An 11,191-nucleotide genomic window follows, 5' to 3' on the forward strand; every position below is an offset into this window, starting at 1 on the left:
GCTACTGGGAGGCGGTCGGTCGGTCATCCCTGAGAGGGGGGAGTGTGGCTTGGCCCCGCCCCGGCCCCCTGCAACTCGACCCCAGCTTCGACCCCCAGCTCTGACGTCTTGGAAAATTCCCCCCTGCACAGGCCCCCAGGGGAGGGGGGTACATGGTATGAAATGGGGCTGAGACCCCCAGCTGGAGGCAGAGGGACCCGCCAAAGGTGAGCTATGAACGGGGGGGGACTGGAGGTCTGGACTCTTGGGTCTCAGGAAGGAGACAGCTGAGGTCCCTCATTCCTGGTTTGAGAAAAGGGCACTGGAAACCAAGATTCCAGGGTTCTGGGGAAGAAGGGAACAGAGGCCTGCACTCCTGGTTCTGAGAGAAGCAAGGGATGGAGACCCAGACTGCATGGTCCCTAAGTGCCACCAGCTCACCCTGTGCCTTTGCCTCCCCCCCCCCGGCCCCCCAGAACATTCACAACAAGCATCCATGGACTTGTGGAGCTGGGATGAAGCATCACCACAGGAAGTGCCCCCAGGGAACAGGCTGTCAGGGCTGGGTAGGATGCTGGTGGGGGGTGGAAGGCATCTGAAACAATGTATGTATGTGGAGGGCAGGGGTTACCCAGGTGCGGGAGGGCCTCGGCTAACCCTGACTAGCCTTAACCTCCTGACTGTCTGCAGAAGGAGCTGAGTTCGGCTTCTATTTCCCTGAACTGGAGCACCAAGGGGACACGCTGACAGAGGAGACATGCTGGAAAGGTGTTTGTGGGCTGGGACCCCTCAGTGCTGGGGAAGGTGAGAGGCTGGGCTCTTAGGTCTGAGAGAGGAAGGGATCTTGCTAAGAGTCCTGGGGGTTGAATGGGGAGAGGGCTGCGGGCTTGAATTCCTGAGGTTGAGAGAGGAGGGGGCCCGGATCCTCAGCCCTAAGTCTGAGTGAGTCGGGGCTGGGGGTAATAATGACTGTCAGTCCCTGACAAATGAAGACTACTGGGTGAGTGGTTGAGGAGGGTCTCTAGTCATTGCTCACATCCTTCCGGAAATTCAGCTCAAGTTCCTTATGCCTCGCAGGGCTCCCACAGCAGGACTGGGGCTCCGCGTCACTGCACCCAGAAGCATTATGGGGTGCTGGTGAGTGTCTGCGTTGAGGCGGGGGGAAGAAGGGTGTGGGGTCCCCCACCGTGGTTGAAATTTAGCCTTCCCGATCTTGGAGGAAGAACGAAGATAGGACAGGGGACGCCTGTCTTCTAGTTGGCCTGTCCTAGATCCGAGAGCCCGGGGCCTCAGGTGCCAGGGGCCGAGAGCTTCTTCGATTCCTAGAACCTCCGAGGGGGCTGGGAAGTGGGACACCTGGGATCCCCTCACTTGGGGTCTGTTCCTCCTCACAGAGCACGCCCCTCAGGCTCTTCCGTGGTCGGGAGACAGGACCCACCTGGCGTGTCCTGGCTGGGACTCTTGGAGCCGCGTCTCGCCGGCCCTGTGCTCCGCCCCCTTCGCTGGGTCTGAAGGAGTAGCGGGCCAGAGCTACACGACCTCCGCGGAAGGGGCCAGCTCGTGGTCGCGCGCGCCCGCCGCGACCAGCTCCACGAACTGGGACTGTTCTGTTGGCCCCGACGGCGCCACCTACTGGGGCAAGGGCCTCGGCGGGGAGCAGCGCGCTGACTATACAACTTCTTGGGGTGGGCCTGCGGGCTCGGACTATCCCACCTCCTGGGACTCCGGGCTGCATACGGATTGCACCACCTCTTCGAAGGAGTACCGGAGTTCGGATCTCACCACTTCCTCCGAACTGAGGCAGCAGTCAGACAGCGCAATTTTGGCTCGTGGCTCCAGAACTAACCACCGAGGTGAGAAGTCTGTGAGACTTCGTCGGGAGGGAATGAAGCCGGAGTCTCGGGAGGCAAGGCTTAGGCTCCATAGGGAGTAGAACCCCGGAAACTGGCAATGAGGGGGCGGGGCTTGGATACCTAAGAGCTTGGGAGAAGAGGGGGCGGTGGCCCTCACTCCTAAATCCTAAAGTAGGGGAGGATTAAGACACTCGTCGTCTTCTAGGGAGCAAGGGACGAGGACCTAGGCTCCTGGATTATGCGAGAGACATGAGGGTCTGGATGCCTGGGTCTCCGAGGTGGGGCAGCTGAACTCCTACATCTCTGAGATGGGGGCCCCGGATGCCTGGGTCCCCGAGGCCGATTCTTGGGTCCCTTATATGGAAGGATCCGGACTCGCTGGTCCCCGAGGAGGAGGGGATCTGGGCTCCTAGGTCCCAAGTTGGGAAGACCGGGACCCTTGGATCTTCAAGGTGCGGGAGCTCGGACTCCTGGGTCATCGAAGCGACTGGACTGGGGCCAGGAAACCTGAGTGTTTACCTATCTCCACCCTGTAGGTCCCATTCAGCTGTGGCAGTTCCTCCTGGAGCTACTCCAAGACGGGGCGCATAACAGCTTCATCCGCTGGACGGGCAATAGCCGCGAGTTCCAGCTGTGCGACCCCAAAGAGGTGGGACAACTTCCTAGACCCACCAAGTTCTGCCCCAGTCTCCTCTTGTTCAGCCTAGCCCCGCCATTCATTTTGCCTAGTCCTTGACCCCGCCCCAACCTCGCCCTCAATTCCACCCGGCTCAGCCCGGCCTAAACCGTGATGGGACTGTACCCGAACTCTGCCCCCGGCGCATCCCTTGCCAAGCCCACCCCCTCCCTCCTCTTAGACTAAACTGGGCCTCCGCCCTAGGTGGCGCGGCTGTGGGGAGAGCGCAAGAGGAAACCTGGCATGAATTACGAGAAGTTGAGCCGAGGCCTGCGCTACTACTATCGCCGAGACATCGTGCGCAAGAGCGGTGGGCGCAAGTACACGTACCGCTTCGGAGACTGTGTGCCTGACCTAGCTTATGCTGACCGAGAGGTGGGAGGACAGGGAACAGCGACCCAATAAAAATACCCGTGAAAGCTCATCCGAGTGCCGTCTGCATCTTTCCCACTGATACTGACTAGACCCGCCGCTGGGGGAGCCTGTGTGTGTGCGCACCACCACCACTCCGCCTGTGTGATCCCAAGATACACCATGACCAAAACAGACCCAGACCCTTAGGGAACCTACTGTGTGTTCACTGTATAATGGGACATGCAAAGGACTTAAACTCAGTCCTCATAGGACCTACTGTGTGCCTGCCCTGTGCTGGGGCTTGTAAGGAAATCTGACCCAGTTACTAACTTGCAAGTTCATCTACTCTGGCCCCCTTGAAAAAGAGGACTGAGGCTCCAAAAGGGCTTACTGTGTCCCCTCACAGTGCTAGGGACTATCAAGGAATTAGACCCAGTGCTTGCCCCCCAAAACCACCAACTGTTTTCACACTCCAAGATGGAGGACATAGAACTCAGACCTAGACACCAAGGATAGCTTACCCCATTCTGGGAACCACTGAGCCCCTAAAGAGAGCCTGCTGAGTGGTTCTCCTGTAGACGATGCTGGGGATTAGCAGTGACCAAGACAACTCTGGACACTGCTCTTAGGGAGCTCACAGTCTGTGGGGGGCGGGGGTAGACCCATCACCAGACTGGGATAGCCCACAACAGTCAGGGCTGGGATGGGGAAACTCCAGGGGACTGAGGGGACCCAAAAGGAGGGACCTGACCTAGTCTGGGGCAGGGGTGTCAGGGAAGGCTTCCTGGAGGAAAAAACAGCTGCCTTGAGGTCAGGTAGACAAAGAATGTTCCAGGAGGAAGAAACAGCATGAGAAAGGCCTGGAGATAGAAGATCTCACAGTATCACTGTGAAATATCACTGTGTTAGAGAGTGGATCATGAGTCAGTTCAGAAAGGATCTGTGGGGCCACGGTAAGCAGGCTGGGTTTTGTCCTGAGGGCACAGGGGAGCCATGGAAGGGTTAAGCAGGGAAGGGATTTGGGCTTTAGGAAGATATCATTTAAGGGGGTAAATGCAGGCATATAAAAAGGTAGTTCCACAAATAATTACAATGTTGATTAACAGAATGTGTAAGAGATCCCTGACCCAATGAGGCCTGGACATTGCACCCAACATAGTATCTTTAAAGCTTTGGAGGCCAGACCAAGAGGAGGGGATGAAAGCAGGTCTCTTTCACAGCTCCTTCTTCCAGTCCCCAGAAGGTGCTTTCTTCACACAAGAAATCCACTCCAACAAATATTTCTAGAACACCTCCTTGCTAGGCACTATTTTAGGTGCTGGAGATACAATGGTAAGACAAAAATTGCTCCTTTACAATCTTCTAGTAAATCGAGGGAGGTGAAAACACAACCAAAAAAAGGACATATTATGTGAGAAGATAATGCTATGGAGAAATAAAGTAGGGAAGGGAGATACAGACTGACAAGATGGCAACTTTAAATATCTTGTCTGAGAAGGACTCACCAAGAAGGTGACATTTAAGGAAAAACTGAAGGAGGTGAGGGAGGGAAGGCGCTGTGGGAAGAGCATTTCAGGCCAAGGGGACAGCAAGTGCAAAGGCCCTTAGGGGGAAGCCAGCCTTCATGTTTAAGGACCTTTGAGGAGGCCAGCTCCCAGGATGGAGCAGTGGGAGTAAGGAGACGGGTAGAGGTTTTGCCTTAAACAGAGGTAAACTGAGGCAAGCTCAAAAGATTAGTTTATTTGGGAATAGCAAAGGAATTGCAATTTGGGACAGGCAAACTGTAGCAATCTACAAGCATGTCCAAAGAGACAAAGGAAAGGTAAGCTTTTCTTAGAGGGATCTTTTTTTTTTTTTTTAAAGCGGATGAAATTCCCATGTGAAAAATGACCTCCCTTGAACCAGAAGAAAAGAAACATTCTTATCATCACGGACAAAGAGCTGAGACCCTGAGAATTTTACACAAACAGACCTTATTAAAATTATTATCTTCATTTTTCCTGCTGGTTGGTTATGTAGGCTGCAGTGAATGGTACATGCATTGAGAGCTCTCTCTTCCCAACTCCAAACCTCTTGAATAAAGTTTCCTTTGTCAGTTTTTACAGAGATGAGGGTATAAAGGGGGCCCAACTCTGTAGGTCATTTGTAAGGACTTTCCCTTTAGACCAAAAGAGTCAGACCAGTCACGAGATGGGGGTTCTAGGTTGAGGAAGGGAAGTGATCTGAGGTGTTAACTGGGTCCCTCTGGCTGAGTGGATCAATTGTGAAGGGCAGTGGACTACGGTAATTGTCCAGCCTGGAGGTGCTGGTGGCTTGAACCAGATGTGGCAGAATATTCTGGGTATTATTTTTAAAGGCAGAGCCAACATTTCCTGATAGATCAGCTATGGGGTGTGAGAGAAAGATAGGTGTGAAGGACATCTCTGTCCAGAAGAATAGAGTTGCCATTATCTGAGATGGACCATTTCTGCTAGGCCCTTCCCTTCACAGAACCAAGTTTTAACTCCTAACCCTTCCTCTCTCTAATGCAGGACTGGTTCTTGAGCCCTCCGTCACCCAAATCTGTTCATTTATACCATCTGAGGTTTGGAGGTGGAGTCTGGGCATTCCCCTTAACGTGACAAATGACGCTGGGAGAAACACTTGTTCCTTTTCAATACCCTAACAATTAACCCCATAAGAATCATGAGGGTACGGATTTTTGCCTTTTGTTCAACGATGCATCCCCAAAACTTACAGAAGTACCTGGCACTGGTTAAGTGTTCAATAAATAATTCTTGCACGAATAAGAATACTTCCGCTTGGGTATTTTCCCCAGGCCCACTCTCCAGCCAGCCCCAGCATCCACAACTCCCTTCAGGTAAAGCCAGCGAAATAATGAGAACCTGTAACTAGGCGGCGTTCCAAGCCCCAGCTCGGAGCCTTTGCAAGTGCTACGCAAGCTCATGGTTGGGCCTGGAGTGGTGATGAACAGGCATTCAGCCCAATAGGAGACTGGAGATAGCATGGATGGGCGAGGCCTTAAATGGCTTCAGGGCCCGCCTCCCCATGGGCGCTCTAGCCGTGTGGAAGACTCCTCCATAGCCCGACTCGCCCGGCTTCCGGCCCGTCTTAATTCCGCTTCCGGTGAGACGAAAGCGTCTTTGCTGAGGGTCACATTGAGCTGGGAGCAGCTTCAGCGGCTTGTTTGGGTGAGTGTCGAGGGTTCGGGAATCTGGGACTCCATCGTGGGGGACAGAGGAACCGGACGCTAGCTTCCCCGAGAACGAGGTGAGGTTTCCGGCCGGAGGTGTTCGGCCTCCCGGGGCCCTGGGGTCCTGTTGTGTTAGCATGCTGTCATAGCTAACGATTATTTAGTTCTTCCTTAATGCCAGGTAACGTTCCAAGTGACTTATATTAATTAATTTAGTCCTCCCTCCAGCCCTATGAGGTAGGGACTGTGATTGTCCTTTTTGACAGTGAGGCAACTGTGGCTCAGAGATATTAAGACACTTAGCGAATGACCAGGATTTGCACTCAGTTGTTTGCAAATCAAGCTGTTGGCTGCAGCGCTCTTAATCACCCGGCCACAGGCTTGGCCCCAGCGGCTTACCTGGGCTGCAGCCTAGCTCCCTGGTGTTTGGCCCCTCCTCTTCCCCTTGGAGTTGGTCGGGGACCGCAATGACATCACCGATCCACCCTCACTTCTAGATAGTGGGTCGAGGTCTCGCCCCAAACTACTGTTCCGATTGCGTCTCTGTCTCAGCAGCCGGTGTTCTACACCCCCGCTCCCCACATTCTTCCGCCCCCCCACCCCCAAAACTACTGTGGTGCTTAAGAGCCCCACCATTACCTTGGATCACTTGAATTTAACACTGGTTTGTGCGCCTCTATGTAACCCCAGACTTCTGGAATAGAGACAGTTTCTCCCTGATTCCATGATGAAAACTCAGTGTCACCTAAGACACTTAAGAGACTTTATAACAGAGGTTTTTAACCCTACGTCCACAGAATCAATAGAATTCAAGGAGTGCTAGTACTCCAATGGGGGGAGGGGATTACAACTCTATTTTTACTAATATCTAATTGAAATTTAGCATTTCCTTCAGTTAGGTATGGAGGCAACAACCTCAGTATTAGCGGTATCTGTTGATTTTGTCAGCTATCAAAATCACAGGTCATCTTATATCAATCACATTATGGTTGTAGGTGTCACAAAATATTGTCACTCATGATTACTTTAAAATTGTGGTAATTAGTGAATCCTTAGGTACATATAACTGGTATTCTTTGTGAGCGTGTGCAATTTTTTAATGCACTTAAAAATATTCTGAGAAAGGGGTCATTAGTCCTCTGAAGAGTTAATGGCACCAAAAACATTAAGAACCTGTGCATTGTAGGTTATGTCAATGATTGAGTGCAGCTCCACCACTTGTAGGTTGTATGACCTTGAGAAGTCATTTAGACACCCTGTCCCTTGTCTGTAGAACTATGATAGAAATAGTTTCTACCTTTTAGAGTGGCTGTAGGAGTAAAGTGAATAGAACAGCACCTGGCCTGTAGTAAGCACTAAATAAGTGTTAGCTAGTGTTATTTTGTGACTGACCCTCCCTCCAAACAAACCCTTCTGTGACTTCCACATTTAGATGTATGATTTGCCTTGCTCTTTACCTCTGTGCGTGCGAGCGTGTGTGTGTGTGTGTGTGTGTGTGTTTTGAGAGGGAGGGTGTGGCGGCTTATTCATATCCAGCCCATCTTCTGTGTCTGGGCCCCCACTGGGCTTGGGTGGGCCTAAATGCCCAGGTTCAGGTCCCCTAGAACCTTTTTCAACACCCACTCTTTGCCTTCAGGAGTCAGCAACATGGCAGAAGACATCAAGATCAAGATCAAGAATTATCAGACCGCTCCTTTTGATAGCCGCTTCCCCAATCAGAACCAGACCAGGAACTGTTGGCAGAACTACCTGGGTAAGCAGGGCATGGTGGAGGGGAAATGCTGACCTTCCCCTGGTCCCACACCTAAAGTTGCTTACCTCTTGCCTCATCGGGACCCATGCGTCCCAGGCCTTTTCTCTTTCATTTTGGACATCTAACAGGGCCCATGCCCCTTACCAGCTATGTTCAAGGTCTGGGCCAGTGCCATCAAGTTTGGTTCCTACAATGACTTATTTTTAAAAGATGTGTGTGTTTGTTAACATACATACAGGAAGTACAAAAAACAATGTACAGTGAAATGAATAATTCCATAATGAACCCCTGTGTAACCGTAACCTGGATAGAAAAGTGGATGTTGCCAGGACTTTGAACTCCCCTGCCTGCTGCATGCCCTTTCTTGAGCACAACACCCTACTCTCTCCACTAGAGATGTCACCCCACCGACTTAAGGCAATCACATTTTGGCTTTCTTACCGCTTTTATGTTTACCTCTTTGTGAACTTTATAAATACTGTGTGATTCTCTTTGAATTCTGTTTGGATTTCTTAATTCAACAGTTTTGAAGATTCATCTGTGCTGTGAAAATGAGTTTGCTCATTTTCGTTGCTGTACAGTTTTTCACAGTTTATTCGTGGCATTTGAGTAATTTCCAGTTTGGGGCTCTTACAACTGATGCTGCTATAAATGTTTTTATAGATGTAATTTAATGTCCATGTGAATGCTTTTGTCTCTAGGGAATGTACCCAGGGGTGGAATACTAGGAATAATTTTTTTTTTTAATTAACAGCCTACTTTTAAAAACCAGATTATTCCCATCTTGTCTCCCTCTCTCAGACTCCAGCATCTTAGCATTAAGACCATCTTCCCCTTCCCTTGCCCTCGTTCTGTATTTCCATAACGCCCCTCATGTTGCCCAATCAGTCCTGACCCCAGAGTTTTCAAGTTGAGCAGTTCTCTAGGGATTGCAGAGTCAATGTAGTGAGGCTTATGTAGCCCTTTTTAGTACACTTGTAAGGGTGTGCATTCCTTGTGAAACGTGTGTGCCTGTGTAGAACTGGTTGTGAGGTAAAAAGTATTTCTGTGAATTCTGTTCAAAAATGTGTTCCAGCCCTTTGTCTAGGCTGACCCTCAATCCCCTTTTTCACAGATTTCCACCGCTGTGAGAAGGCAATGACTGCTAAAGGGGGTGATGTCTCCGTGTGCCAATGGTACCGGCGTGTGTACAAGTCCCTCTGCCCCATATCCTGGGTATGTGACTCCTACTAGGGCCCTTGGGATGTTGGGGTGGGGTCCCAGGAAAAGGGACTGTGGTGACTTGGTGGGAGCTCATCTGTGAGAGAGGCAGAGGGAGGACAGGACATCACATTGTCCATGGGACTTGGCCTTTTCTTCTTAGAATTGCTTTCCTTTCTTTCACTGATACTCTCAACTATTCAGGTCTCTCAGCCAAGGCGACCAGGGTGTCTTCTTGCTAGATCCATCTCACTCATCAGTGCTGGGACCCTGTCCCTGGGGAGCTCACCATCTTTGCAATCCTGTCCTTCATGAACGCTTTGAAATATACATAAAAGTAGAGAGAATAAAGTGACCCCCAAATAATACCTATTATCCAAGTTGAGTAGTGTCAAGATTTTTCCACATTTCCTTCATCTACCTTGTTTCTTTTTCTTCTTTCCTTTGCTGAAGTATTCTGAAGCAAATCCCAGACGTGTCATTTCACCTCTAACCTACTTCAGTATGCATCTCTAAAAAATACAAATGCAATAAGGCAGTCCTTTAGCCCTGATCTGACCAGACCTTTTGTCACTATTTAATACTCTCTGCCATACCCCCTTTTTTTAATAAAGAATTTATGTTTAACATTATTCTGTTTCATCAAATCAAAGACCCCACTGACTGCAAGAAACATCGAGAGATGTTCATCTTTTTTTTTCATGCTGGAAATGAATGTAACAAGCATGCTAATTTCAGAGATGTTAAAGTGAAATAACGTGTCTTACAGTCAAAATATACTATTACAAAAGAAATAGTGCTCATTTAAAAAACGACAAATGTGAGCAGCACAGTAAAATAAAAAGTAGAAACCCACTTCTGTTTCCCAGTTCCCCGACCCTTCCCTGCCCCTGAGGTAACGACTGTTAACAGTCTTTTTCTCCGTATATAAATTTATCCTACATAAGCCTGTGGTCCTTTCTGTATATGGATGGTTCATACTGTATATTCTGTTCTATGACTTGCTTGGCTTATCAGTGTGTGTTAGAGCCTTTTTTTTTTTTTTTAAATGACAATGCACATAGGTCTACCTTACTCACTTTAATAACTTACAAATGCTTTTATTTAACTGGTCCCCTTTTGGTGCAGATTATGTTCTAATTTTTCAGTGTTTTAAGCATCCTTGATGTGCATCTTTGGGGCTCATTTCTTTCTTTTTTTTTTTTAAGATTTTATTGGGGAATTGAGGGAGGGGAACAGCGCTGGGGAATCGGGGGAAGGGGAACAGACAAGTTGCTGTTCTTTGGTTCTTCAGTCTAGTTGTGGAGGACGTCGCTTCACTGGCCCATGTTGGTATTATCGTTGCGCTCTTCCTGAGTGAGGCAGATCGGTCGCTGGCCTCTGTACGGCAGCTCACCGCGACTCTTGGCTCTTGGCAGCTCACACTGGCTGCCGGCCACTCACGCTGGCTGCCGGCCACTCATGGTAGCTTATGGCAGCCCACTGCAGCAGGGGCTGCAGCCTACGCGGTCGCCGGCGACTCAGGGCAGCCCAGCTCCAGGTCGAGCTGTTCACCATCTTAGCTGTAGAGGACAGTGTCACTGGCCCCCATGTGGGATCCGAACCAGGGCCCTGCTGCTCAGAGCTGGCGTCCCAAGCCAGCTCTTAACCAACACGCCACTCGGCCGGCCCCTGGGGCTCATTTCTTGAGAACACGTTGCCTTAATGACACTCTTCCTCAGCTCACTTGGTTTTCCTCTTACCTCTCTGGCCGTGCTGTCTCAAGTGTCTGAGTACCCTGTGTGCTCACAGGATTTCTCCTTGTCCCTGGTTGATCTTGGGTAACATAATGTTTTGATCTCCTAACATCCTCCCTCCAGCTTCATTGGGTGCATGCTGGACAGGGTGCTAGGGTCATGCGTCTAGTCCCGGTGCTGCCCCACCCAGTCTGTAGGACTTGGGCCTGCCCTTACCTGGGGAGCATCAGATTTTGTGGTTTCTTTCCTCAGGTGCCTGCTGTGTCTGCCCTGTTACAGTTGGATATAAATGCACTCTGCACATGCCCCTCTAAACCCAGTAGTCGTGGCTTTTTATTTCAAAAACTTACTGAAGTAAACCTAAGTGTTTTCTTATTGTTGTTTTGTTTTTTATAAGCAATATAATCACTTCACAGAAACTTAAAAAAATAGAAGGGGCAGAAAAGT

General features: G+C 50.1%; 2 protein-coding genes across 3 annotated transcripts in view; both read left to right on the top strand.

Annotated features, from left to right (window-relative positions):
- Positions 1-51: 51 nt before the first annotated feature.
- Positions 52-2,932, top strand: ETV2 (ETS variant transcription factor 2). Its single transcript, XM_019624936.1, has 5 exons — positions 52-206; positions 456-545; positions 670-747; positions 2,369-2,481; positions 2,713-2,932. The coding sequence occupies exons 2-5, from the start codon at positions 476-478 to the stop codon at positions 2,911-2,913; spliced, it is 462 nt and encodes a 153-aa protein (XP_019480481.1). The 5' UTR covers positions 52-206; positions 456-475; the 3' UTR covers positions 2,914-2,932.
- Positions 2,933-5,939: 3,007 nt separating this feature from the next.
- Positions 5,940-11,191, top strand: part of COX6B1 (cytochrome c oxidase subunit 6B1) — an 8,271-nt gene continuing 3,019 nt past the window's right edge. Inside the window, exons 1-3 of one of the 2 annotated variants that reach the window (XM_019624943.1) lie at positions 5,940-6,053; positions 7,692-7,808; positions 8,923-9,023. In XM_019624943.1, the coding sequence (XP_019480488.1) occupies positions 7,703-7,808; positions 8,923-9,023 (207 nt within the window). In that variant the 5' untranslated portion in view covers positions 5,940-6,053; positions 7,692-7,702. Of the gene's footprint in view, positions 6,133-7,691; positions 7,809-8,922; positions 9,024-11,191 lie in introns of both variants that reach the window. The other variant, XM_019624942.1, reaches the window with a different exon arrangement.

This window comes from Hipposideros armiger, unplaced genomic scaffold, assembly GCF_001890085.2.
Source record: "Hipposideros armiger isolate ML-2016 unplaced genomic scaffold, ASM189008v1 scaffold_609, whole genome shotgun sequence".
Taxonomy (NCBI): domain Eukaryota; kingdom Metazoa; phylum Chordata; class Mammalia; order Chiroptera; family Hipposideridae; genus Hipposideros; species Hipposideros armiger.